At 66.7% G+C, this 26,406-nt stretch overlaps 3 protein-coding genes across 4 annotated transcripts; 1 reads left to right on the forward strand and 2 right to left on the reverse strand.

Moving 5' to 3' along the window:
- Nucleotides 1-1,420: 1,420 nt before the first annotated feature.
- On the reverse strand, nucleotides 1,421-5,190 carry LOC137147928 (heparan sulfate glucosamine 3-O-sulfotransferase 1-like). The gene is made up of 2 exons (XM_067540352.1): nucleotides 5,134-5,190; nucleotides 1,421-2,584 (listed from the first exon to the last, which is right to left on the reverse strand). The coding sequence occupies exon 2, from the start codon at nucleotides 2,306-2,308 to the stop codon at nucleotides 1,421-1,423; it is 888 nt and encodes a 295-aa protein (XP_067396453.1). The 5' UTR covers nucleotides 2,309-2,584; nucleotides 5,134-5,190.
- Nucleotides 5,191-7,642: 2,452 nt separating this feature from the next.
- POLM (DNA polymerase mu) lies at nucleotides 7,643-15,180 on the reverse strand. The gene is made up of 11 exons (XM_067540257.1): nucleotides 14,839-15,180; nucleotides 14,078-14,270; nucleotides 13,765-13,857; nucleotides 12,936-13,106; nucleotides 12,429-12,500; nucleotides 11,259-11,379; nucleotides 10,803-10,935; nucleotides 10,366-10,468; nucleotides 9,784-10,008; nucleotides 9,220-9,303; nucleotides 7,643-8,515 (listed from the first exon to the last, which is right to left on the reverse strand). Exons 1-11 carry the CDS (start codon nucleotides 15,021-15,023, stop codon nucleotides 8,429-8,431), a joined length of 1,467 nt encoding a protein of 488 aa, XP_067396358.1. The 5' UTR covers nucleotides 15,024-15,180; the 3' UTR covers nucleotides 7,643-8,428.
- A 298-nt stretch (nucleotides 15,181-15,478) lies between these two features.
- Nucleotides 15,479-26,235, forward strand: LOC137147864 (N-acetylglucosamine-6-sulfatase-like). Of its 2 annotated transcripts, none has more exons than XM_067540258.1 (13): nucleotides 15,479-15,697; nucleotides 20,347-20,406; nucleotides 20,681-20,884; nucleotides 21,378-21,443; nucleotides 22,069-22,167; nucleotides 22,927-23,091; nucleotides 23,490-23,572; nucleotides 24,035-24,153; nucleotides 24,410-24,513; nucleotides 24,756-24,857; nucleotides 25,073-25,183; nucleotides 25,649-25,756; nucleotides 26,082-26,235. In XM_067540258.1, exons 1-13 carry the CDS (start codon nucleotides 15,548-15,550, stop codon nucleotides 26,223-26,225), a joined length of 1,515 nt encoding a protein of 504 aa, XP_067396359.1. In that variant the 5' UTR covers nucleotides 15,479-15,547; the 3' UTR covers nucleotides 26,226-26,235. The 2 variants fall into 2 exon arrangements, with proteins under 2 accessions (XP_067396359.1, XP_067396360.1); XM_067540259.1 differs by lacking the exon at nucleotides 15,479-15,697 and adding an exon at nucleotides 17,789-18,039.
- Nucleotides 26,236-26,406: the final 171 nt, after the last annotated feature.

A 26,406-nucleotide genomic window follows, 5' to 3' on the forward strand; every position in this document is an offset into this window, starting at 1 on the left:
ACTGATTACATAGTTTAAAGGGTTTTCCCTGGGCATTCACATTCTCTCAGCTGGATCCTGTTTTTAACTCTACCACTGCCCTCCTCTGGGAGCTGAGCGTGAATGGAAAGCACGAACGTGCCTACCCCCAGTCATACCCCACTGCCATCCCTCCGTCCTCACTAAGGAACTGATGGGACCAGCAGAATCGTCATGGCTAAAGGGAGTGTCCTAGGCTGTGGTGAGTCAGGAGCTCTCACCCAAGGCTGGCCCTGGAAACACTGCAGGGTCTAGGGCCCAGCCGTGAAGGGAGGTAAGGGGCAGAGTGGACCCACCGGGGACTGGGGCCCTGGGATTTTTGCTCAGGTCTTATGTCCCTGCTTCATACCACCCCGCAGGAGGGGGCTGGCTGAGGGAACAAAACACCAACCCTGCACGCAGCATTTCCCTGGCGTTTATTGTACCCTGCTTAAAAAGTCAGCAGCCTTACGCCGCGCACAGCGGGCAGCAGCCAGCCTGTGGCAGGGCAGCGGGTGGCTCTCCTGGGCTGCACAGCTTCTGTTGCACCAAGATTTATGTACAGCCCTGACACGCAGCTGGGCACACGCACGGACAGAGACTGTCACTTGTGTTACCCCCCCAGGAAGGAGCCGAGCCAAGGTGCAGGCTGGGGTGAGGGCAGGGGAGGGGCCTGGGGTGTGAGGCTGTGACCCTAGGCATGATCCCATGGGCTGTTGTGGGTCTCCTATGTGGTACTGAAGCGAGGGGGGTTCAACCCGCTTTCCTGGGCTGCGGGACCACGCAGCTTAGCCTGGGACGGCTCAAAATCCCTCCAGAACAGGAGGGGCTGGGGGGAGAGGGGGATATTTCAGTACAAAAGTTACAGGGCTGGGGTCTGAGCTCTTTATGGAACATGGGGGGGGGGGGAGAAGAGGTGCCAGCCCTCCACCCCCTATGGGGGCGGAGTGGCCCCAGCACTAAAACCACCCCCACAACCGCTGCTTCTAATGCAACTGGGCTCATTTTTAGGGCCGGCAGCTGTAGTTCCCAGCGCCAGCCACTGGAGGGCGCTCGCCACCAGCCTTACGCTACGTTGCCTGGGGAGGGTCTTGCTGGACCAGTGGTGGGGGAGGCCTGGGGCAGTGATGCTGCAGGGGGGCAGGCCCCAGCTTCCTTCATCCCCCTGCTACCTGCACTGCCCTCACCCCAGCAGCTGTGGACCACCCATTTCTCCAGGGGGGGATGCCCCCCCTTCTCCTTAGTCCCCCCCCAATTTGGCAGAGCCCCTCCCTCTGCACCATCCTCCCCCTCCAGCTAAGCTGCTGTTCCCAGAGGCCCCACAGCCAGGGCAGGGGGTGCAGAGCTCATGCCTCCTAGCCAGCAGCTGCCCCACAGGGGGCAGGCCCAGCCTCCAGGGCGCAGCTGGGGCCCCAGCGCCGGCTCAGCACCAGTTGAAGACGCGCCCCGCCAGGCGGAAGAAGTAGGCGCACAGCTGCTCCCGCAGCCGCTGGGCGAGGGGCGGGTGGGGCCGCCCCTTGGACTCGTCCAGGCAGCGCCCAGGGGCCCCGGCCCCGGCCCGCAGGCAGTAGAAGCCCTTGGTGCGGTTGTAGTAGAAGTTGGCGGGCCCCAGGCGGGGCGGCAGGCCCAGGAAGCGCTCCACGGGGCGCAGCTCGGCCAGCGGCCGGCGGGTCAGGCCGCCCCCGTCCACCACGTGCAGCTGGGCGCGGGGGAAGGCGGCCAGCCAGCGGGCCAGGTGCCGGGCGTAGAGGCTGCGCTGCAGCGCCTTGTGGCGGGTGTCGAGTCGCCGGCCCCCCGCCAGCAGGAGGCGCTCCAGGGGCGGGTAGGGCTTGCGGCGGGCCCGGCGGCGGTGCAGGATCTGCGTGTAGTCGGACACCAGCCGCTCCACCGGGTCCCGCACGATGAGCAGCAGGCGCACGGCGGGGTCCATGGCCCGGATGCGCCCGGGGGCCCGCGGGCAGGAGAAGTAGGCCGGGGTCTTCTCCACCGTGAGCTGGCCGGGCCGGGAAAGGGGCATGCGCTGGCGGTACCAGCCCAGCCCCCGGCTGTAGTGCTCCTCCACGTTGAAGAAATGCACCTCGGCCCGGGCGGCGGCCACCTGGGGGTGCAGCGTCAGCATCTCCAGCAGCGCCCGGGTGCCCCCCTTCCGCACCCCGATGATGATGCTCTGGGGCAGGCGGCGCCGCAGGAGGCCGGAGGCGTTTCCTCCCCCTCCCCACGGAGCCTCCCCGGGCTCCAGCGTCTCCTGCTCTAGGCGGGCCCCCCAAAACGCCAGGAGCAGGAGCAGCCCCCCTAGCCTCCAGTGAGCCATGCCCACCCAAGGGAGACCAGCGTGGGCAGGCTGGGGGGCCTGGTGCTTAGCTCAGACACCCCCTTCTGTGGTCAGGCTCCAAATTGCTTCCTCAGCTTGTCCCTGGGTGCACCCCCCCCCCCGGTCTTGGCTGGCCGAGCGCCCCCGCTGACACCGTCTCTGCTCCGAGGGGCACCCAGCCGCGACAGCCCCTGCCGGCACTGCTCCGCCTCCCCCGGCCGCTCAGACGCTGGGACCCTCCTTCAATCGTCCCGCCAGCTCCTTGTTGCCCGGGTCCTAGGAAGGGGAGAACGTGGCATTAGATGGGGCTGGTGTGAGGGGGCAGATCTCCCCCTTTCCTGGGGTAACCCCCTCCCAGAACTCAAACTCCACCCCACGGCCGATGTGCTGGTGGGGGCGGAGAAGGGGACCAGGGGGGACAGAACAAGGTGCCAAATGCTGCTTCTACCCCCTGCCCTGCCCCTCGCCCAGCCTGGGGATTTCCATCCCGCTAGGACATTTCCAGCCCCTCCCCGGCAGGATGAGGACCCCCAGCCCCTCCTGCTCCGCCGGGCTGGCCTGGGGCGAAGGCTGGGCCTGGGGCGAAGGCTGGGCCCCGACCCCGCTGCTCCGGCTGAGCAGAGGCAGAGGCGGGCACACGGAGAGGTGTTGCACCCATGGACGCGTGGGCAGGAAGAATCGCAGCCTCCCTTTCCCCGTGGGGAGCAACCCTGGAAGGGGGCAGCAGAGCCCATTTCCCCCTCGCTTCTGGGTCCGCCGAGCCCAGCTTTAAAAAAAGAAAAGGTGCCCAGGGAGATGGGCTGGCACCTGTTTCTGCTCTCACCTCTGCCAGGTCACGGCCCCTCTGCCTCAGTTTCCCCTCTGGAGCAGAGGGACTAATGACTCCTGCTGGGGGGGGGGGGGAGGCAGAGCTAGGAGCAGCGTCGCTCGTGATTCCCAGTGAGAGTCCTTCCCCACCAGGTCCTGGATCGCACGCACGCTGGACTACCCCCCCCTCCTCGTGCTGACGCTCAGTCCCCCCCGCCCCCCCCCCACATGGGCACCATGCCCCTGTGCGTTCTCAGCCCCACACATCATCAGCGGCGCACACGCACCCCCCCCCCCCCCCCCCCCAGCCCCTGCAGCGCTCAGACACTAGGGCCAGGAGGGACCATCCCATCTGACCTCCTGCCCCATGGCGGGCCCCAACCCCTCACCCACCCGGCCTGTGACAGCTCCAGACCCTCTGGCTGAGGCCCCGATCCGCTCCAGTGTTGATTGACCCCCCTCATTACAGAGAACACCCCCCCCATTTACTCCAGTTTAAACCAGCAAGGGACCCGGGCCCCACCTGCAGAGGAGGGTGACCCCCCCCCCCCGAAACAATCCGACCAGGGACAATTCCTTCCTGGCCCCCCTACAGCGATCAGCTGCACCCTGTGCATGTGGGCAGGCCCCACCAGCCAGGCCTGGGCTCAGACACCGCCCCCGGCCCCCCACCCACGGCAGAGCCCCCCCCAACACAGCCCCAGACACGCACCAACCCGCCCCTGCTGCGGCCGCGCTGGGCACGAGGGAGCCCCCCAGCTACGCACTTCCTGCTCCCTGCCGCCGCAAACGAGCCCCAGGGGCCAGGCGCTGCCTGCAGCTGCTGCCCACGGGAGCCGAGCTGGCGTCACCGAGCCCCGTGGCCCAGGCCCCCGCGGGGCAGCTGCGTTACTGGGGATGCCAAACTATTGACTTTGCCCTCCCCCCCGTGAGCAGCAGCGCCCCCGCCAGGAGGGGCTGGAACCGCAGCTGGGGCTGGGCAGGGCCGCTGAGACCCAGCAAACTCATCTCACACACAGCAGCCAGACAGGGCCGTAGCTCGCCCCCCGCCCGGTCTAACAAGGGGGCGTCAGATTCCCGGCTGCTCCCCCATCTCCGCAGCGCCTGCCCGGCTCCGGGAAACCAACCGGTGAGCAGGATGCTCCCAAATCCCCTGTGCTGGAGGGGAGGGGACAGGACCCTCACACACACACACACACACACACCCCACTGCCAGCCAATGGGGGAGGAAGCGTTAGCCGGCTGGGCCAGGACTCCAAGTGGTTGTGGGGGGCTAGGAGCCAGGACTCCTGGGTTCTATCCCTGCCTCTGCAGTTAACTATCTCTGCAACCTTGGGGGGGGGGAGTGACACTGCCTGCCACCCCACCGGGAGGGGTCACCCACCGCACGGGGGGAGCCTGGCATGCCAGGACCTGCCCCTCTCTGGAGGAAGCTGTTTGGCTGCTGCTTTGTTTTGCTCTAACGAGGGGAGTCCCTGGGGCAACGATCCCCACTTCCGAGCAGATGCTAACTTGGGGGCACCAGGAGTGGGGCCATGGGGGGCACTGCCCGGCTCTGGGGTACCCCTGATCAGGCTAGCCAGCCTGGCCCCCCAACCTCCCCATCACTCACCCCATGGCCCCCTTCAGTCCCTGCCTCCCTGCCCCACACTCCTCATCACTTACCCCCCACAACCCCTCCGCCTACCCCAAGCCCCCCACCGAGCCGGGCTGTGTGTGTGTCTGTGTGTCTGTCCCGTCTCAGCTAACACGTGTCCGGCTCCAGCCGCCCGGCTCCGCACCCGGGGGCTCACACGGCGAGTTGCGGGGTCCGATCCCCCCTTCCCCAGCTCCAGCGGCCGTGCGGGGGCTGCTGCCATCTCTACCCCCCTCTGGGCCTCAGTTTCCCCAGCTGCCCTTGGAGGTCTCTCGCTCCGCCCGGGGCAGGATCCCAGCCCAGAGGCAGGCGGCAGCTGGGAACTGGACCGCGGGCTCCCCTCGGAACCGGGCCGGAGCGCGGCTGGGAGGTTACAACTCACGGGCTGGTCCGGGAGCGGAGCGAAACCGCCGGTCCGACGCCAGGGAGGAGGAGGAGGAGGAGGAGGAGGTGGTGGTGGTGCTGGTGCTGGTTCCCGGCCCGGTTCTGGTCTGTACCCCTCGGCCGCTGGGACCCACGGGACCCCCGGCCCGGCGGCTCCAGCACCCCGCGACTTCCCGCTGCTCTGGGCAGCTCGCCCGGTGCCGGCTTCTTTGTAACCCCCCGGCCCCGCCCCCTCGGAACCGACCCGCCCCCGGACCCGCCCCCTGGGAACCGACCCGCCCCCGGACCCGCCCATCTCGTGGCGGGGAGGGTGGGGGATGGATGGATGGATGGATGGACAGACAGCCGAACTCGCCCTGCAGCCATTGCCCCCAGGGCGCGTTGCCCCAGCCATGTTCCTGGATCAGGCCCTGTGCCCAGCCCGGCCTGGCCCCTGCCCCACGCGATGCTCCCATCATGGGCCTCTGGCTCTGAGCCCCTCACTGGCAGGGCTGGGGCCCTGTCATCAGCACCATGATACAGAGGGGGAAACTGAGGCACAGGGCGGCGCTTCCCCCCCCCCCAAAGCACGCAGCAAGTCAGAGTTGGGGAGAGAACCCAGGTGTCCTGGCTCCCCCTCACTCTAAGTCAGCCCCAGGGGCCCTGCCAGGTGCCACCTGCCATGGAAGACAGGCCCGAGCCCCGCCACACGCATTGCCAGCCCCTGCTCTGTGCACCCCGCCCCTGGCCGCCAGCCCCAACCCCCAAATACCCAGCGCGCCAAAGCTGCCCGCGGCCCCTTTAAGTGGGCCAGCGCTTCCCAGCCCCCCTTCCCCCCATCGCTGGTGGTGAGCGGGTGACACAACTCAGGTTCATCCACAGTTCACAGCCCACTGACCCTACCTTGCCCCCCCCCGGGGGGAGCGGGTGCTAAATAATTAAAGGAGGCTTCAAAAATTCATGTCAGGCTGAGATAATCTCTGCAGCCCCCCCGCCACCCCTGCCACTGTCACGCCCTGCTTTCCTTGCCTTCCTCTGCAGCCTGCTGCCTTCCCCCCCGCTCCCCCCTCCCCAGGATCCTGCCAGGTCAGGGGTCCCCCCCCAAGTTTCAGCTCTGCCCCTTGGCCTTTACGACAATAGTGGCTCTGGGTGAGGTGGGGACCCCCCTCACCGCCCCCCAGTGCTGGGCACTGCACAGTCACACGGAGCCGGGCCCTGCCCGGAGGAGCTCACAGCCTAAACCAAGAGGGGAAACCGAGGCACAGCGGGACTAAGTGACTCAGCCAGGGTCACTCAGGCAGTCAGTAGCAGAGCACATCCCAGCTTGCACTGGACTCCCAAGCCTAACCCTAACCCTTAGCCCCACCTGCCCCTTTCTCTGCCCCTCCTCGGGCCCAGCTCTCCTGCCATGGCACAAAGGCGCTTGGAGCCGGTTGCAACTGGAAACCCAGCCCAGCTCCCCAGCCCGGCACTACCCTCTTGCTCGCGTCCAACACAGCTGCGACGAGGGTGGGGTGTGACTGGTTCACTTGGTTGGTGGGTTTTTCTCTGCAGGGTTTCTCTGCCTCCCTTCCTCCAGCAGTGGGGCAGCCCCTTCTTCCCTGATGGGTGGTTTTCTGGTCCGGGCTGTCTCACCCGTTTCCCAGGCAGCGGAGGCCTGGCTGGCTGAGCCCGTGGGTGATTCCCCACCCCACAAGCATCTCTGCCATCTCAGCGCCGCGCCAATTACAGCCCCCCCCTGAGAGCCCGGCCCCACAGCAGCCATCCCCTGCGTGCCCCCACTCAATGTAGGGCAAAGGTTGGCACCTGCCCCCCGGTGGTGCCCTGCCTGGGATTATTACTGGGGGTCCCTCTGCCCCCTGGGCCAGGGTAACCCCCAGTGCCCTGATTGCCGGGGGTGGGCGGAGGAGACGCTCATGGAAACGTACAAGGAGCCGGCGAGGAATCCACTCACCTCGTCAATAATTCAGGGGCGCAGCTTCCAGGCCGGCTCCCCGGGGTGACACTTTTCACACCTGGTGATGCTGGAAACCGTTTCTGCCCTCCCTGTGCCTCAGTTTCTCCATCTGTCCAGTGGGGTGGTGATCCTCCCATGGTCTCTCCAGCCTGTGAGTTCACTGGAGCAGGGCCCGTCTCTGTGCAGCGCCGTGCATACTGGGGCCCTGGGCTGGGGCGGCTGCTCCAGGGGCTACTGGGACAAGGGGGGGCGGCTGGGAACTGAATGAAAGCAGCCTGCACAGCGTTAGCCCCCTCGCCCCCCATGTGCGGCTGGGAGCCCAGGTGCCCACCCAGGGGTCCGTGGGGCTGTCAAAGGCCTGGCTGGCCGGGATCCAGCCCAGTAACTACTCGAGGGGGGCAGGGAGGTGGGTGGATGTACCACACTGCCACCAGTCCCCCCCCCCAGGGCTGGGGCCAGAGACCCACCAGCCCCTAGGATAGAACCCAGGAGTCCTGACTCCCCCCACACCCCGCCCTGCCCACCCCACAGATGCAGACGGGAGGGTTTCTTTGCACCCTCACCCCCAGCCCAGTGAAGACCCAGGGGACCCACCGACTGCCCCCCCCTCCCATGCAGGAAGGCCCTGAACCCTGGCTGACCCCAGCTCGGGTCTGGGGGGCAGATACAGGCCCCCCATGGGGCAGTGGAACGGGTGGATGGGGGGAGCCGTCTATGGCGGGGTCACAGCAGGAGCCATCATGAAATATTCACGGGCCCCCACTGCGCCTGGCGTGGAGCCCAGCCAGCGGCTGGAGGGAGGGACCGAGATGCCAGCGCAGCTCCCCGGGCCTTGGCACGCAAGGGGGCATGCCTGGGCTGTCCTTGGCAAGGGGGGCTGGACAGCACGGACCCCCCCATGTCATCCCCGTGGATCCCCTCCCCCTGCCCCACGGGAGCCAGCCACATCCTGAGGCCGGCTGTACCCATGCCAGCAACGCGGGACCCTCCCTCCCCCCCCCGGGTGAAACTGATCCTCCCCCAGGGGACCCCAACCCTCTCCCACTAGCAGGCGGCCCCACAGGGACAGCGACTCTCCCCCAGCTGCCCCATTGCTGATGGCAACCACCCCGAATCAAGCACCCAGCCAGCCAGGAGTGCAGGCAGCTTGTGGGTTTATTGACCAGCCCCCCCGAGGGTGCCGGGCACAGGCATGGGGGGCTCAGCCCACTGGCACCAGCCCGCTCACTCGGGGAAGACGCTGGAGGCTGCCAGCGCAGAGGGCGTTTTGGGGGGTGGGGAGGGGACTTCTGTGCAGTGGGGGCCAGGGAGCGCCGCCGTTTCTCTCCGTGGGGGGCACATTCTCCAGGCCCAGGGCTCAGGCGTTTCTCTCCGTGGGGGGCACGTACTCCAGGCCCAGGTGCTGGAAGATTTCTTCTTCCGAGGCGGCGGGGAGGAACAGGCTCTGGAAGGAAAGAAACCAGCCCCCGAATCGAGCGTGGCTCCCTGGGACGATCCCCGCCCACCCTGACTCCCTGCCACGCCCCCACGCCCCGGTGCCCGCCCAGCAGCTGCCCCGGGTGCAAGTCCTGCCCCGCGCCGAGGCCCAGACTTCATTCCCGGCTGGGCCAGGGGAGTTGAGCCCCACTCAGGGAAAGTGCTGCTGATTGGCTGCCCTTCCCCAGGGGGCGGGGCTTTGGCACAGACAGCCAATCAGGGTTGTTACAGGAGGCTGGCCGAGCTCTGCACCACCCCTTTGGGGCAGAAAGAGACAGTAGCGCAGGGTGTCTCCACCCCCTCTTCCCCATGACCAATGGGTCAGTCTGTGCTCCCCCCTCCTGGCAGCCCCCCGGGGGAGTCGGTGGGGAACAGGCACTGCGGGGAGCTGGCGAGAGGGCGTCTGGACAAGGACAGGGCCCCTGGAGGTGCTCGGTGCGGCCCAGGACCTGGGCGTCCTGCAGGAGTTAGTGCAGGGGGTGGCGAAGGCCTGGGGAGCCCGGGGTGCACCCTAGGGGTGCCGGGTCTGTGCAGGCCCGTGGCCGCCAGGGGATAGCATCCAACTCCAGACTAAGCTGCCCCTGCCCCTCAACCCGGGGTCCATTCAGTCCCACACAGGAAGGGAGGTACCCCCCCCCCCCCAACGCCCCGGCCGCCCCAGAGCCGCCGTACCCGCCTGGTGTCATAGAGGGCGTGGCTGTTCAGGACCATCTTCCTCTCGTGCTTGGCGAAGCGGCGCAGCTCGCGCTCGAAGTGCTGGGGAGAAAGGCAGGGACCCCGGCGTGACCAGAGCCAGGCGGCAAATTCCTCGCCCTGCCCCGAGTTCGGGGAGGGGCCCGGACCCAAGGTTCAGATCTCGACTTCCCTGCAACGCAGGGTGTCGGGACTTGGGGGGGGGGCCTGTTTGGATCTGGATTCAGAGCTCAGCACAGGGGAGGGGGGCAGGGTGCCCTGGGCTCAGATCTAAACCCCCCCAGCTGGGCGGGTTCAAATCTAGAGCCCCACACACTGTCCCAATGGGCAGAGACCCCAGATCGAGAACCCCCCGAGCCATCTGCGTAAGGGGGGCTGAGGCCGAGCTGGCATCTCAGTGTCCTGGGTGGGAAAGAGGGCCTGGATCTAGAACCCCAAGCATTCCACGCGGGGGCCTTTGGTCTGGGTCACGCCGTTGCCCGGAACCGGAAATCTGGTTCCGGCCCACGGCGTGCAGCTCCCGCGCCCTGGCCAGCCACCTACCCGCGAGCCGGTCCAGCCCAGCAGTGCAAACGGGAACTGGCTGATCGGAGCCACGACCAGGTCCACCCGGACGGCCTTCCATCCCCGGCCAGCGGCCGGGCCCCCCGGCGCCGCGAGGCAGAATATGCAGAAGCACCTCTCGAATTGGTCCAGGACGCCCTCGCCCCTCGGCGGCTCGGGACCCTCGTAGCTGTTCTCCTGGCTGTGCTGGTAGAGGATCACACCCTGGGAGAGGCAGACAGCACCTCAGCCACGTGGGGCCCGCAGGGAACCCCCGGGCCGCCCGTCCCATGCAGCCTCCCGGCGCTGATCCCAGACCCACCAGCCCCCACTCGCCTCCCAGTTCCAAGAGGGAACCCAGGAGTTCTGGCTGCACCCCCCCGCAATCCCTCCCCACCAGCGCTAATTCCAACCCCTAGGCCCCACTCCCTTCCCAGAGCTGGGAGAGAACCCAGGAGTCCTGGCTCCCAGCCCCCCCGCTCTAACCACTAAACCTCACTCCCCTCCCGGAGCTGGGGACAGAACACAGGAGTCCTGGCTCCTAGCCCCCTGCTCTAACCACTAGACCCCCTTGTCTCCCACCTGGCTATCCAGCCAGCTGACGAGCAGGCTCAGCAGTCCCGCTTCTCTGCCGTCCTCGGGGTGTGTGATAAGAAGATCCACGTCGTGGCCGTGCAGCTTCCCACTGCGGCGGGGGGGAGGGAGAAGAGGGAGGGTGAAGGTCACTCAGCCACCAAGAGGGGGCAGCACAAGCCCAACCCAGCCCTGGGGCCCCTGCCCAGCCAGCGGGGGGCGCCGTGCGGCGGGCACAGGGGTTTCCTCTGCCCAGCACGGTTAAGGGGCCGGTGCCTGTCCGGTTTGGGGGCAGAGGGTTCACACAGCCCTGCCCCCCCACAGACATGCACGGTCTCAGGGAGACTTGACGTTGGTTCTTTCTTTGCCGTTTCCATTCCGGAGCTGGCAGCCTGATCCCCCTCCCCGTGGAGAGGGGCCCCCCGCCCCGATCCGCAGCCCGTTACCGTCTGAACCCGCCGGCCAGCGTCACCGCGGCTCCGGGCAGGAAGCGCCACACGGCCTCCTGCACCGCCCGGCTGATGGTCTCCGCCTCGCCGCGCCCCACCGGGGTGTTGAGGTCGTCATAGTGCCGCAGCCCTGCGGGAGAAGCGCCGGGGCCGAAGATCAGGATCCCGGGACACGAGGCACCGGCCCGGCTCCACGTTCCTTCCCTGCACCGACCCCGGCTGCAGCCGGAGCGCCATCCACCCCAACTAGCCGCATTCCCGGGGCTCAGCCCCGCATCTCCCCAGGGAACCATCACGCCCTCAACGGCCCCTTCCCCATCCACAGAGTCCAGGCCAGGGAGGAGAGGGCCCGTGGGAACCCCAGGGCGTGTCCGTGGCCAGCAGCTTCCGTGCCGAGAGGCCCCGTTCGATGGGTCCCGGCCCCGCCCTGGCGCTTCTCCCCGAGTTTCTCACCCGCCTGTTGCTGCCTGGTCAGTTTCGTGCGACGCTCCTGCAGCTCCGCCAGCGTCCGCAGCCCCTCCTGGTACCACCGGTCGGCTGTCCTCACCCCCACCCCGAAGATCTTGGTGAAGAGCTGCGGAGGCAGGAGCCGGTCGGTTCCAAGGGGGGCCGGCGGGGCGTGACCCACCGTGCTGGCACTCTCTAGCGGCTGCACTCGCAGCTGGGATAAAGCACCTACTACTGGTGGAAACCGCCGGAGCGCTCCTTTAGTTTAAGTAACAGAGGCCAGCGTTAGAGGAGATGGAAGACCTCGGTTCTAGCACCAGCTCCCCAGGGGGCGTTTAATGGCTCCAGTAATTGCTCAACTGTGTGTCCTGGGCCTTATATTGCGGACAGGGATCCCCCTTCAGCTCGGCCAGTGTCTCGAACGTAGAATTAACCTGCCACTTTCTAGCAATCTTACGACTCTGGACCATACCTGGGGAGGGGCCCTTCCCGAGAGCCTGAAATAGAGACGCCGTGGGGTCTATTTCATCGCTGCCCCACGGCCCCGGCAGGAGGGACGCCCTCGGCTAAGGGCCTTTTCAGCGCGATGGCTGGGACCCATAAATCCCCCAGCCCAGCCAATGGAAATTGAGAGGCCGTCAGGCCGGATCCAGAGCCAGGCCGGGTGCATGCCAGTCCCTTGGCACCCAGCCCAGCGCCAAGGATCTCAGAACCAAAGGGGGAGGGAACCGGAGTCCCAGCCGTACTGGGCCGGAAGGGGCCTCCAGAGATCGCCCCACAGCCAGAGCCCCTTGCCGCAGGTTGGCACCACGTCCATCTGGGACAGGCCGGGCACGGCCGCGGGCGAATCTCCGCCTGCCATGCAGCGGCTCCGGGACGCTGCAGTGGCCTGGTGACAAAGTGCCAGGGAAGGTCCCGGAGACCCACGGCCCGAGCCCTGCCGATCCAGGGGACCGTAAACACCAAGAGGGGAATGGGGGGCCGGGAGGCCCAGGCACTAGGAATGGGGCCCGGCAGTCCCTGAACTAGAGGGGGATGGGTGGGTGCCCCCCGCAGGGAACTTGGGGGCAATGGAAGGACGCAGGGAGCCCCTCACCACAGAGCCCTGCCCAGCCCCACGCCCAGCCGGGCCCCTGGCACCCATGCAACCTGCCCAGCCGCGCCTTGCTCTGGTACCTTCATAGTCCGGTATCTCTCCGACAGCTTCACTCTCTGCACCTCCGCGGAGACGCCGTCCTCCAGCACGTCCTGCCCAAGAGACGAGGCCCTGAGCCCAGCACCCCCCGATCCCCCCCCCGCGGGTCCTGACCGGCTGCCCTCGGTCCTGCCCCATCCCGCTCGGCACATCACTGCAGGGCGCCGCACGCTGGCGCCTTTCCTCCCGCAGCGCCGACCTGGGGGCGCAGGGGGCTGAGGGGCATCGGCAGAGCCGGGGGGCAGAGCCGGGGGGCAGGGGGCTCAGGGTCAGGGCTGAGGGGCATCAGCAGAGTCGGGGGGCAGAGCCGGGGGGCAGGGGGCTCAGGGCTGAGGGGCATCAGCAGAGTCGGGGGGGGGACCGGGGGCTGCGGGGTCTCTCTGGTCTCCCCATCCCTCCCGTTTAGCCCCCCCTGACCAGGCCATCCCCCAGGCCTGGCCATGGCCAGACCAGCTGCCTGTGGCCCCACTTTGTGGCAGAGGAGTTACCTGGATGACCCGCCGGGAATGCTCCCCGAGGCCGGGCAGGGGCCCCAGCTCCTCCAGGGCGCCGAGCCGGCGCGGCAGAGCTTTCAGCACCGAGGCCGCCCGGGTGAACGCCAGGCTGCGCCCCTCGCTGCCGCTGAACCCCGCCTCCTCCGCCAGGGTCTCCAGCGCCTCCTGCGACAGAGCAGAGCCGCTGAGGGCTGGGAACCAGGGTGGTGTCACCCCCCCTCAGCACCGGAGCGCAGCCCCTGGCAGCGAGGGGAGCCCCGCCTGCCTGGGAGTGCCCCACTGCGCCCCCAGCTTTCCCAGCCGGCCCTGCCGACTCCCACCTCCGCACTCCACTGGCTGTCCAGCCCCCCAACCACCAGCCCCTTACACGCCCAGGGAGAGAACCCAGGGGTCCTGGCGCCCAGCCCCGCTCTAACCACTAGACTCCACTCCCCCCTCCAAGCCAGCCAGAGAACCCAGGGGTCCTGGCGCCCAGCCCCGCTCTAACCACTAGACTCCACTCCCCCCTCCAAGCCAGCCAGAGAACCCAGGGGTCCTGGCGCCCAGCCCTGCTCTAACCACTAGACTCCACTCCCCCCTCCAAGCCAGGGGAGAACCCAGGAGCCCTGGCTCCAGCCCCACCCCTGCTCTGACCTACGGTGAAGCCAGTTACTAGCAGCACGTGCCAGGGACTGAGGGAAGTGAGAGCCCCCACCCCCCACCCCAGCCAGTGCCAGAAGGGGGCTATGGGAAGCTGGGGCAGTGGGGGGCAGAAGATGAGCCCAGGGCGAGGGCTGGAACACAGGATCCCAGCCCCAGCCCAGCCCCGCGGGGCCGCCTTTACCGTCAGCGCCTGGTTGCTGTGGGCGAGGGGGGTCCGACGCTGGCAGGCGTACGGTGCCACATGCCACCCGTGCTGAGCTGCCGGCCCCGTCACCTGGGGAGGGGAGCATGGGGGGGAGGGGTCAGTGCCAGGAGCCCCTCACCCTGCCCAGCCCCACACTCAGCCCCCCCACCCCACAGCGCCCCCTGCTGGGATACACCTGTCTGTGTTTGCCCTCATTATGGGATACCCCCCCAGCCCTACACACCCCTCTGCCCCCCCACAGTGCTGTGGGTCCATTGCCCCCCCCCCCCCCCCCCGGGGCCCAACTCACCCTGAGGCGATGCCGGGGCTCGATGGCCACGGGCTGCCCAGCGCTCATGCTCTCCGTGAACCAGCTGAGATCCAGCAGGGCGGGGCCGGGGTCAGGGTCCCCCCCGGGGCCACGCTCCCCGCGCTGCTGCGCCAGCCACCGGGCCACCTCGTCCCCCGAGTTCCGCTCCGACACCAGGTGGGTCACCGCGGCACTGGGGCGCCGGGCGGGGGGGGGAGGAAGGGACAAGAGGGGGAGTCAGGCTGGGACCCCAGGAGGGAATCGGGGGAGTGACGTGAGTCGGGGGGGGGGGGGGGGCTCAGGCTAGGCCCCGGGTTCCCCACCCCCGCAGCTCCCCCGGTGCCCCTCACTCCCGACCCCTGGGGCCTCCTGCTAGCCCAGCCCCGGGGTCTCCGGGGCAAGGAGGCGACCCGGTCGGTTTGTCCAAACACCAGCTAAGGGGGATCCAACAACGCCGACCCCCAGCACCTCGGCCAGGTTCAGCTGGGCCCGTTCAGTTCTGCACCAGCCCCCATGCCCCCCGCCGGGCCCCTCCCCCTCAGCCAGGCCATGCCCCCCTTCTTTGGGCGAGGGGACCTGCCAGGGCACCCCCGTCTCTGCTCTGCTGGAGGGGGCGCAGGGGGCAATCCTGGCGCAGGTGCCAAGGCTGCCCAGCTGCTCTCCCTGCCCCCAGCCGGACGCTGCAGGTGACGGGGGCTGCGGGGGGGGCTACGGGAAGCTGCCCCATCGCCCTGGGGCGGCCCCAGCCAGGCCCCCCTCACCTGTAGGCCCCGTCCACGCGGAAGCCCTTGGCCCGGGCCAGCGCGGTGAGGAAGGCCCGGCGGCTGGCGCCCATCCTCTTCTCCACCAGGCATAGCACCACGGCGGGGAAGCGGCCGGGGGCCGGGGGCTCAGCTGGCGGGGACGGGGCCCTCCTCTTCTTCTTCTTCAGGGGCACCTGGGCCATGCCCGCGCCTGGCCCCGATCCCAGCCTGGGGATACACCGGGGCAAGGGGTCAGGGACAGGCCGGGGGTCCCCCCCCCCACAGCAGCCCCCAGAGCTCAGCAGGAGTGGGGGATGGGGGGGCTGGAGGGGCACGTGGGGGGGGGCAAAAGAAGGGGGCTCTAATATGGGGGAGGGGGAGGAAAAAAGCACCACGTGCGTGCCCAGCGGAAACGTCCCCTCCCCCCACGAGTCAGGGCTGCACACGGCCACACCCCTTTATGCAAATATGGCCCCGCCCCTCTCGGGGGCGGAGCCGGGGGCGGGGCAAGTCACAGGTGGGGGTTGTATTTGCAACTAGCTCATCATATGATCGGCCGGGCCGCGCTTCCTCAAAAGCGCGCTGGGGGGCTGGGCTGGGAGACAGAGCCGAGCCGTGCCGGGTAGGGGCCGTGCCGGATAGGATAGGATAGGATAGGATAGGATAGGATAGGATAGGGGCTGGGGCTGGGGCTGGGGCGTGCAGCCAGGGGGGTCACAGCCCAGCCATGGGGCGCCCGGCGAGCTGGCCCGCCCTGCTGGCGGTGAGCGTGGCCTGGCAGGTGGCCCTGGGGGCGGCAGCAGGCGAGGGGCAGCCGCGCCCCCCCAACATCGTGCTGATCCTGACTGACGACCAGGACACGGAGATCGGGGGCATGGTAAGTGCCTAGCCACACGCCGGGCACGGGCACCGTTCCCTGCGCTGCCGGGCTGAGCCGTGTCACCGTGGGCCCCGTGGCGTGGTCCCGTGACAGTCGCCGTCCTTGGCTGCCCACCCCGGGGAGAGCTGGGGGTCGCTGTCCTCCCCTGGCTGTGACCCCCGTAGGGGCTGAGACGGGAGGTGCAGCTGACACTGTCTTAGCCACGCTGCTCGGCGGGGCCACCTTCCCCCCACAGCGCAGGCCCCGCTGGCACAGATCGGCCACGCCACCGGCCGCCGTGGACCACCCAGCCCAGATGGCACCATGCTCCCCTTAGCGGGGGCGCTGCCCTGGATCCCAAGGAGCCGGCTTCTAATCCCACTCTGCCAGGGGCCCAGCTGGGTAACCTTGGGCAAGTTACTTCATGGCCCCTGCCTCAGTTTCCCCTCTCACCCTTTGGTGGCCTTGCTTATTTAGGCTGCGAGAGCTCTGCAGGGCAGGTTTGCCTCTCAGAGGACGGCTGTGCAGCACCGGGCGCGGGAGGGCCCGGGCCTTTGGCTCTGCTGAAATCCCAATAAATAAAAATAATACTGACGTCCCAGCCGAGGCAGAGGAGAGCTGCGGGTTGGCACCAGCGGGGATCCGGCCCTGGGGTTATAAACCTCCTCCTGTCTAGGCCAGCTCGGTGCGGGGATCCCGGCGGCCGTGGCGGTGCACACGGTGACTGTAGCGAGGGCACTGGTCGGGCCCAGCCCGGCAGTTGTTCTGAGCCGCTGGCGCGTGAAAGGCGCTGGGGCGTTTGCCGTGCAGCTGCAGAGGGTTTATTTCGTGCCTGGTTAACTCAGGAACAGCCGCCGGTTCAAACTCGGAGCCGCCGTCTCTGCCGGCCTCCCCGCCCCGGAGCAGGCGGGGGTGGCCCCCGTTTGGAAGCGAAGCGGGTTCTGAATCGCTCCCCAAAGCGCACGGCTCTGTGTGGGGTCTGTCTGCCCCAGCGGGGCAGGGAAAGCTGGCATGGCTGGTCAGTGAGCGGGCATGGCAGGAGAGGGGCACATCCGACCATGGTGGTGGGAAGGGCGGGCGTTGTGGTTAACCCGACAGCCCCTCTGGAGACCTGGTGTTTGATCCCAGCCACTGAGTGATCTTGGGCAAGTCGCTTCCCGCCGCCTGCCTCAGTTTCCCATTGGCAGGGGGTGATAATGGGTGCTCCATGAAGCTCGGTTCTCAGTCAGTGAGAGCTTCCTGGGTAGCGGGGCAGATCAGTATGACCCGCCACGCCCAGGGTTAACGTGAGCGTCCAGGGAGCTGGCTGGAATTTGCTGACTGCGGGAAATTGCCGTGGAGTCAAATGCACCTGGATTCCCTAATCCTCCCTCCCTCCTTTGTGCAGACCCATTGGTCCCCTCACCTTGACGCTGTCCGCTGTCACCTGGGGTCTCAGTATCACTATCCCTGCTTTACAACTGGGGAAACTGAGGCACAAAGAGGGACTTGGCAGTGGATTTGCACCCGGGAGTCAGTGAAAGAGCTGTGCACAGAACCCAGGCGTCCTGGCTCCCAGCCCCCTGCTCTAACCACTGGACTCCCCTCTCCTGTTTTCTCCCAGCTGCGTATGCTCGGGGCTGTGCCGAGCTGAGGACGTGTAAATACCCTCGGACGGCAGCACCCGGCCTGGCACTCGTGACCCAAGCAGCACGGCTCACTCCGCTTCCTCCTTCCACTTCTGGTTCTGCTCCTGCTCGGCTCCTCCTATCTGCCCCCTCTGGTGCCCTGAGAGCGCCCCTCCGGTCCAGCGCGCTCTGCGCCTGATTCTGGTGTGCTGGCCCGGGTGAATCGGGAATCACAGCCTGGGAAGCGAGGGAGCAGAGCCAGCGGGGGGTGGGGAATCTGTTACCCAAATGACAAATGTCCCAGGATCTTTTCAGGGGATAAGGCAACAAGCCACGTTTATTGTGAACACAGAAACTTGGTAAATAGCATCAAAGGAAAGAAAAGTATCAACACTGTAATAACATCAATATTGGGCTTTACTTAGTGAAATAGCATTACTAATAATGAAAACACTAGGAAAACAGGATTAACAATTGTATCAATACTACAATTACAGAGACACACCTTTCAATTGATGCTTTCATTCACACTCACACAGTCATACACAGACAGAGACAGACAGACATACCCAGGGATCTTCCAGATGTCATAGTTACCAGCTTCTTGGTGCTCCTGGCAGTCACCGGCCAGGTGACTAGAGCATGAGGTTGAGGAGCAAGGTTCTGCCGATGCACACCGGTGCTCCTGGCTGGTGTAGACCCGAACCTCCAGCCTTCATCTTCGTGTCCCATTTTATAGGGAAAGGACCCCAGGTCAGTCTGTGGGTTTTGCATTGTCCTGCTGCAACTGCATTCTTGGTGTGATTCTCCATCACCCACATTGTTGCAAGCCTGATCAGATTTTGCCCTTTGAAATGGGCTGGCTCCAAAGTCATCAGGGTGGGCTTCTCTTCGGCCAGTTGATCATCTTCGCTCCTTTCTTCTTTCCTCAAGTGTTTTAGGTGAGGCTGGTGTTTTCTTCATGTCTGTTTCCATATCCCTCACTCAGACCAATTGTTCAGTCACCCTTCCTGTCTACACCCACCTCAGCTGCTCAGCCATTCACACTCCAATCACTCAGGGCCAACTCCTAGCTGAAGAACTCACATATTATTCTGAAAGCAAACCTTATTTCATTTTTGACCGTGTCTTTTACAATTGAGAGTCGATCTATTACATTGCACAATGTGGCGTTTTATACTTACAAATATATTGACAGTGAGTCAAATCAACAGATAAGATGGTTTGAAAACAGACAGACGTATAGAAAGTCAGTGAACATTTCCAAGGGTAAAACAATAGGAGTTAGTTGAGGTTTTAGCTCTCGATTCAAGTTACAGTGTGTCAGGCTGAGATGCCTTTCGGTAGGAAGGGTGGGGGGTGTTTGTGGCTCTGTTCTTTCACGTATTTCAAAAACAAGATTTTGGCCAGCAAATCGCACCCCCGAGGACCAGGCAGCTGACAGCGGCTGGGCCGAAGTCGGATCTGGACACTGGTGTCAATCTGAATTGAGTCTGGGTTTAGCCCAGGCCAGGATCTGAGCGTGGCTTCCCAGGGCTCTGGTGTCAGGGCCAGTCTCCACACCCTAAGCGGAGGGGTCAGGATCAGCACTGCCGGCCCCTGCCTCCCCCACCCCGGCGGCTGCGTCCACCCTCTGACCCCTCTTTCGTCTCAGGCCAGAGAGACTCCTGCTTCCAGCAGCCCATGCTTCACACCCCCCCTGCCCCTCCTCAGCCCTTTGTTCTCCAGTGGGTCACACCCGGCTGGCTTGCTGCAGAGGGTCGGCTATCTAGGGTCCTTAGTTGGTCGGTACCAAATGTCTTGGGCAGTAGGAGTGGCTCCGATGGGCATAAACCGGGCGTCAACCACGCCTGGGATCTCCGCAAAGCATAAACAACTTTTCTCCCCCATCTTGTTAACCATTCACCACATGGGGAAACTGAGGCACGCACACTTCATACAAGATATTGTGAAAAGTTCACACTTCGTCCCAGGGAGATGCCCCTTTTCAGCTCTAGTCTGTCCCTCCTGTGCCAGGGGTCGTCGGTGGGGGGTTCAAACCCCACGCCCTCAGTGGTAAAGCCTCTGTCCCTTGAACTAAAGGAATGACCCACTCAGCTGGTAGCAGTAGTAGGCTGTTATCCTCTGATGTGGAACAGCCCCAGTTGCACCCTGCGCTGAGCCTTGCCCGTGGGGCTGGGGGAGCAGCTGCTGCTGACCCGTGTGCTTTAGTCAGACCTGGGTTTTTCGGCTCAGGGCAGCTTTGCGCGGTTGTCTGGCCTGTGACGTAGAGGGGGTCGGCCTAGGTGATCTGATGGGCCCTTCTGGCCTTAAACGCTGTGAATCAATGAAGATTCCTAAAGCGCCTCACAAATAATACACACTGAGCATTTCTAAAATGCAGCCAGCTCTGGGGCAGGGCGTGCCCAGCACGATCAGGTGGAACGTTGCAAGCAAAGACACGAGGGGAAAGCCTGAGCATTCAGAAATGCCTGGGTGTCGGGGGTCAGGGGGCTCTCACAGCTTTGTCTTTCCCCTTTAACGATTCCACATTTATCGCTGGCCCTAATTGCCATCTTTCATTGTGAGTTGTTGTGACACTTACCAGGGTGAAGCGTAGCTTCATAGGAATCACCACAGTGAACCAGACCAGCTCCAAGAATGGGCAGTGGTGGAAGAAATCTCCCTGTGGAGGAAATTCCTTCCTGACCCACGGCAGTTAGTGGCTGCCTCGTGCCCTGAAGCATGCGGGTTAATGTAAGCGTATGCTGTCTAACGGGACCATCAATGTTGTTCATACAGGGGAATGGCTAATTTTTTATTTTTGTTTAAAATCCTGCTGCCATTTGAGGCCTGTGGGATATCTGGTGGCAGGGAGTCCCACAGGTTATTTCATCGATTCATGAGCTGCGCTGCTATTATGGAAGAGGGGGATGGGAGCATTTTATATGCTCCTCACGCCTCTGTGGGGACTGGTCCGTATCTTCCCCGCCTCCCTCAAGGGGCGGGCGTTGGTCTGTCCCTGCTGTGTGACCCGGAGGGGGGGTCGCGTCTGCTGATGAGTTCCTTGTCTCCTAATAGACTCCCATGAAGAAGACGCAAGCCCTGATCGGCCAGCAAGGTGCCTCCTTCACGAACGCAGTGAGTGCCAAGGCGCTGAAGGGACAGGCCTGGCCTGGGAAAGCCCGGCCAGAGAACGGGCAAACTCGCTCCACTTGTGGGCTACCCCCACTTGAGGCCTCCTTATGACCCGAAGGCCTGGTACGTCCCGGTGGGAAGCCCCCCCTTTCTATCCTCTCCAGTTTCCAGAGGCCCAGGCTGCCTGGCACCAATGCTGGGCCGGGGGATGCGCCTGGAGACCCGGGGCCGGGGGAGCCGCTGGGGGCCGGGGCTGAATGTCCGTCTCTTGCCCCAGTTCACAGTCACGCCCCTGTGCTGCCCCAGCCGCAGCAGCCTGCTCAGCGGGCGCTACCCCCACAACCACCTGGTGAGGAACAACTCCCTGGAGGGCAACTGCAGCAGCCTGGCCTGGCAGAAGACCCAGGAGCCCCAGGCTTTCCCCGTCTACCTGCAGAAGCAGGGCTACCAGACCTTCTACGCCGGCAAATACCTCAACCAGGTAACGGGGCAGCCCTGCTGGCCACGGGGCCACCGGCCAGGTCCAGAGTGCTACGCACGGGCAGGGCCTGCTGGGTAGAGCAGGGGGCTGGGCGCCAGGACTCCGGGGTTCTCTCCCCAGCTCTGGGAGGGATGTGGGGTCTAGTGGTTAGAGCGGGGAGCCAGGACTCTTGGATTCTGTGCCCACTCTGGAAGGGGAGAGTCGGGGCTAATGGTTAGAGCAGGGGGCATCTGGGTTCCACTCCCAGCCCTGCCCCTGACTCCATGTGCGAGCCGGCACGCAGCACACCCCTTCTCTGCCTCAGTTTCCCCCCCGTGAAACATGAGGCTAATGACCCGGTTCTGCCTCACAAGCAGGGCAGATGGATCCTCGGTTGGGAGGCGGCGGGATGCGTTGATGGGGCCGTAGAGGCGTCCGACGGACTCCCCTGGCCAGAGACAGGAGCGTGGTGGGCAGTGAGCGCGCATAACCGGTGCCTCTCCTGCCCTTGCAGTACGGACACCCCGCGGCTGGGGGCGTCCAGCACGTGCCCGTGGGCTGGAACTACTGGAACGCCCTGGTGAGTGCCCGGCCGCCCGCCGTCGAGCTGAGACTTGCCGACCGCTCTGGAAGCCGCGTTCTTGGCTGCGGAGGCCTGAAAATTGCTGGGCCTCGGGGCTAATTATCAGCATCATCCTGGTCCTGGCCCTGGAGAGGTGGCTGGAGCCCCCAGACGGCCCTGTCCTAGCCCCGGGGTGGGACCCGGGGCTGGCCAGGCGCCCAGGTGATGGGCTGCGGATGCTTGGCCCATGGATCTGCTCTCTGCCCTGAAGAGCTCCCAGCCTGCACGCTGAGGCTGGGGGGGGAGATGGGAGGAGGGGAAATTGCCGGCTGAACCCCAGTGTCTTGGTTAAATCTAACCAAACAGCTTGCTTTTGCCTCTCCGGTGTCCCCTCCACGCCCCACAGTTTCCAAAGAGCATTGGGGTTCTCCATCCTGCCCCACTGCAGCAGCCCTGTGCTCGCTGTCAGCCCAGCTGCCACGCTTCACCCCAGAAGTGGCCACATTGTGGTTATATGACAGAGGCCGAAGTGGAAAGGCTGATCTCCCCACCTCAGGGCGTTGTGGGTGGGGGGCTGGGCAGGGAAGGTGTGGGTGCTACGGCTGGGTGGGGGGGCTGCTGACCCCTCTGGCCTATCGCACAGGTGGGAAACTCCCGCTATTATAACTACACCCTGTCGGCGAACGGGCAGGAGGAGCGGCACGGGCAGCGCTACCAGGACGACTATCTCACGGACCTCATCGTGAGTCTGCCCCTCGGCTGCCCGCGGCGGGGGGTGCCCGCGGCGGGGGGTGCCCGCCACTGCCACGCTGCGGGGGGCTCAGGGCTGGCTGTGGGTCTGTAATGACCAGCGAGAATTTCTGCTCCGAGCCGGGCTCCGCTGGGAGGGACAGAGGGGAGAACGCCCGGGTGTGGGGCCGTTGCTGAGTTGCCAAGGCGAGGAGGCGTGAAACCAGCAGAAGGGATCTCAGGGCGTGGCAGGCCTTGTCGGCAATCGGCGTCCCGGACCGGCTGCCCCGTCCAGGCCCGTGACCCCAGGCAGGAGCAGGTGCGGAGAAGGGCTGCGAGAGGCACTGATCTCAGTGGACTACAGTGATCCTCTTTGGACTACATCTCCCATGATGCACGGTGCCCAGGCAAGAGCAGCCATGCACCACCTCTCGCCATGGTGCATCATGGGAGATGTAGTCTGACCGGGGAGACACCTCATGGGACCCCCCCCTGCACTCCTTCCAGCCCCGCCCCCTACCCCACCCCTCCCAGTCCCCCCTTCCTCACCCCCACACCCCTCCCAGCCCCACCCCACCCCACATGCCTCCTGTGGCTGCCCACAAAGCTGGAGTGGGTGTGGTGGGGTGACCCAAGCCCCCCGCACAGGACCACCCTGCCCCCAGTGGCCCACGGCTCCCCACCTCCATCCCCTCTCCGACTGGGTCCGTCTGTCCAACCCCCAGGCCTCCCCCACCACCCTCCAGCAAGGTCTCTGCCCTCCCGCCCGCAGGCCAACCGGAGCCTGGACTTCCTGGAGAAGTTGGCCCGCCCGCCCTTCCTGATGGTGCTGGCGCCGCCCGCCGCCCACTCCCCCTGGACCGCGGCGCCACGCTACGCCACCGCCTACGGCACCACCAAGGCGCCCCGCGGCGGCAGCTTCAACGTCCCCGGCAAGGTGGGTGGGGACAGCGGGGCCGGCTGGGCCCCCGGCGGGCGAGGGGGCGCCATGCACTGTGCCAGCCTCCCGCGGGTCCCGCACTGGGCCGGGAGAGCTGGCACCTGTCCTGAGCCCAGCACGGTGCGGGCGACACCCCCTCAGGCCTGATGGGCAAACACCTGCTCCCACGAGGTTGCCCCGTGGGCTAGTGGTGTGGTCGCAGGGGGGCCTGGGATCTGTTCAGCAGCCCCGCACTGCGCAACGCAGCCCCCCCCCTGCTCTGGGATGCCCCCTCGGGGCAGATGGGGTTACCGGGGGGAGGGAGGGAACTGAGTTGCCCCTGCTGGGACTTGAACCCTGGGCTGGGGAGTCGGGGATCCCCCCCCCCCCCCCACGGCTCCCCCTTCCTGTTGCAGGACAAGCACTGGCTGGTGAGACAGGCCAGGAGCCCCATGGCCAACACGTCCATCGCGTTCCTGGACAAGGCCTACAGGGAGAGGTGAGGGGCTGCACCCTGCGGGGGGGCTGGGGGGTCAAAGGAGGCCAAGGGCAGCCCAGGGGTGGGGCAGGAGCTGGGATACCAGCCAGGGGGGTCCTGGGGGTCCTGGGGGTCTGATCGGGGGGATGCTGGGGGTCTGATTTGGGGGAAGGATACAGCTGGGGGGGGTCCTGGGGGTCTGATCTGGGGGGGTCGGGATACAGTCGGGGGGATGCTGGGGGTCTGATTTGGGGGGATGGTCGGGATACAGCCGGGAGGGGACCCTGGGGCTCTGATCTGGGGGGGTCGGGATACAGCCGGGGGTCTGATGTGGTCAGAGATTCGTGGACTCGAGGCAGAAGGGCCTGGCGCGATGGTCTCACCTGGGGGGGCAGGGCCCCCAGCTGGCTGCTGTCAGGTGGGGAAGGGAAATCGGCCAGGGGCTGATCTGGGGAGGGGGCCGCTAACCCCGTGTGCCCGCAGGTGGCAGACCCTGCTCTCGGTGGACGACCTGGTGGAGAGGGTGATGGGCCGGCTGCAGGACCGGGACCTGCTGGGCAGCACCTACGTCTTCTACACCTCGGACAACGGCTACCACGCGGGTGAGCCCGGGCCCTGGCGCAGTCGCCCACCCGCCCGCGGGGCAGCGCCCAGGCTCCTTCCTGCCCGGCCCGGCCTCACGAGGTCGCCGGTTTAATCCCCAGGGCCCCGCATTGCACCAGGAGGGTGGGACAGGGCGAGGGAAGCCTGGTGGGAAGGGGGCCTCCCCGCTCGGGGTCAGGGGGACCCCCGCAGGCGGCTGCTCCCTGCAGGAAGTGGGGGTGGGGGCTGGCACTGACCCCTGCCCTCCCCCTGCAGGCCAGTTCTCGCTGCCCATCGATAAGCGCCAGCTGTACGAGTTCGACATCCGGGTGCCGCTGCTGGTGCGGGGCCCGGGCATCAAAGCAAACCAGACCCGACCGGTAGGTGCCCCCCCTCCCCCCGTTCTGCCCCCAGGCTGGGCGATGTTGCCGCCAAGGCTCATGGGAAATAACCCCCCCCCCCCCCCGAGCCCTGCCCTCCCAGGATGGAAAAAAGGGGCCATAAGGACCGGGAACTGGGCTGGGCACAGGGCGCGCTGTAGCCGCGGGAGGGGCCAGGCCAGGGCCCCGTGCCCGCCCCACCCACAACCCCAGGACTCCTGGTTATTTGTTCCTCTGCCCAGGAGCCGATCCTCAATATTGACCTGGGCCCCACGTTCCTGGACCTCGCCGGCTTCAACGTGTCCCAGACCGCCATGGACGGGCAGTCCTTCCTGCCGCTGCTGGTAACGCTGCCCGTGCCGGGGGGCGCTGGGGGGGGGCGGGCGGGCGCGGCGAACCTGGGAGCAAAGCCAGAGGAGCTGGGGGACGGGGAGTTCCCGGCTATTCCAGCCCCTCCCAGCAGGGGGCGGTGTGGGGGGTGGGGGCAGGAGCTGGTGGGGCGGAGGGGGGGGCTCCATGCAGGGGGGGGGCTGGTCTGACCCCCTGCGCTTGGCTCCAGGTGACCCCGGCGCAGAGCGGCGAGTGGCGGGCGGATTTCCTGGTGCAGTACACAGGGGAGGGGTCCCTGGATCGGGACCCGGCCTGCCCGGCCCTGGGCCCAGGAGTAGCGGTGAGTCCGGGCAGCCCAGAGCCCCACTCGCTGCCGGGGAGGGGGGGCCGGCGTCGCTGTGCCAGGGCCGGCGGGGAGCAGACAGGGCTGGGCCGCCCCCAGCCTGACGCCATGCAAAGCGGCTGGTGTCCGCAGGGTGCCACGTGCCAACCCCCATCGCCCGCCCTCCCCGGATCTCCCGTGCCCGCCCGCCATGGCCCCGGGTGCTGAGACCTGCCCAGCTGGGGCCTCCCCTGCCCCCCCCATCACCCCTCCCTTCTCTTTCCCGGGCCTCGCCCCCTCCCAATACGTGGGCTGGGGGCCGCAAGGGGGGGCAGGCGGGCGCTGCGGGGGAAGGGGCTCGCACCCCGGAAGGACGGCCTGGCACAGCTCAGCCTGCTAGGGGGGGTGGAGATGCAGGCAGACTGGTGGGGGGGTGGCGGGGCGGCTCTAGCGCACTGACGGCGACCCCCCCGGCTCCCCCAGCAATGCTTCCCCGACTGCGTGTGCGAAGACGCCTTCAACAACACCTACGCCTGCGTCCGCGCCCTGCGCCCCCACGGCCTGCAGTACTGCGAGTTCGCCGACAGCCAGGTGAGCCGGGCGTGGGGCGCCCCCCCAGGACTGAGCCAGGGCCACCTGGCCGCCCCACGCTGCAGCCAGGGCCGCCACGGGCCCCCTGCCGCAGCCCCGCATGGGCAGGGGGGAGCTGAGCAGGGCTGATCCAGACCCCTGGCGGACTGGGAGGGAGCGGGGGGGGCCGGGCAGGGCTGGTGGGGGGATGTGGGGCTCGGAGGGTGTCCTGGTTCCTACCCCCAGGGAGGCCGTTGGCCCATTGAGCCCCCCCAGGCGGAGAGGGTGGGGCGGGGGGCTCCCCGGGCCCGTCCCCCCTCCCCACGGTGCCGTCTGGTTCCCGCAGACCTTCGTGGAGCTGTACAACCTGACGGCCGACCCCCTGCAGCTGCGCAATGTGGCGCGGAGCGTGGACCCCTCCCTGCTGGAGGTCTTGAACCAGCGACTGATCAAGTTCCTGGCCTGCGCCGGGCCCAGCTGCCGGATCTAGGGGCGCCCCCCCCCCCCCCCCCCCACGGCTGGGCCGAGGATCCGGCTCAGGGACGCTGACGATGACTCAGGGCCCCCCCGAACGCCAGGGGCTAGAGGGGCACAGCCCAGCGCCCCCCTGATCGTGCCCCCGTCCCAAGCTGCCCCGCGCAGGACCCGGGGCCCCCCCGGGGCTGGATAAA

This window comes from Emydura macquarii, unplaced genomic scaffold (assembly GCF_026122565.2).
Source record: "Emydura macquarii macquarii isolate MOO-44397 ecotype Brisbane River unplaced genomic scaffold, CSIRO-AGI_Emac_v2 contig_573, whole genome shotgun sequence".
Lineage (NCBI taxonomy): Eukaryota > Metazoa > Chordata > Testudines > Chelidae > Emydura > Emydura macquarii.

Coding starts and splice junctions, on each gene's coding strand:
- POLM (XM_067540257.1), bottom strand. CDS start 15,023: ATGGCCCAGGTGCCCCTGAAGAAGAAGAAGAGGAGGGCCCCGTCCCCG. Junction 10,936..11,258: donor GACCAGGCAGCAACAGGCGG/GTGAGAAACTCG, acceptor CTTCTCCCGCAG/GGCTGCGGCACTATGACGAC. Junction 9,304..9,783: donor TGGGCTGGACCGGCTCGCGG/GTAGGTGGCTGG, acceptor CTTTCTCCCCAG/CACTTCGAGCGCGAGCTGCG.
- LOC137147928 (XM_067540352.1), bottom strand. CDS start 2,308: ATGGCTCACTGGAGGCTAGGGGGGCTGCTCCTGCTCCTGGCGTTTTGG.
- LOC137147864 (XM_067540258.1), top strand. CDS start 15,548: ATGGGGCGCCCGGCGAGCTGGCCCGCCCTGCTGGCGGTGAGCGTGGCC. Junction 22,168..22,926: donor ACTATCTCACGGACCTCATC/GTGAGTCTGCCC, acceptor TCCCGCCCGCAG/GCCAACCGGAGCCTGGACTT. Junction 24,858..25,072: donor AGTCCTTCCTGCCGCTGCTG/GTAACGCTGCCC, acceptor GCTTGGCTCCAG/GTGACCCCGGCGCAGAGCGG.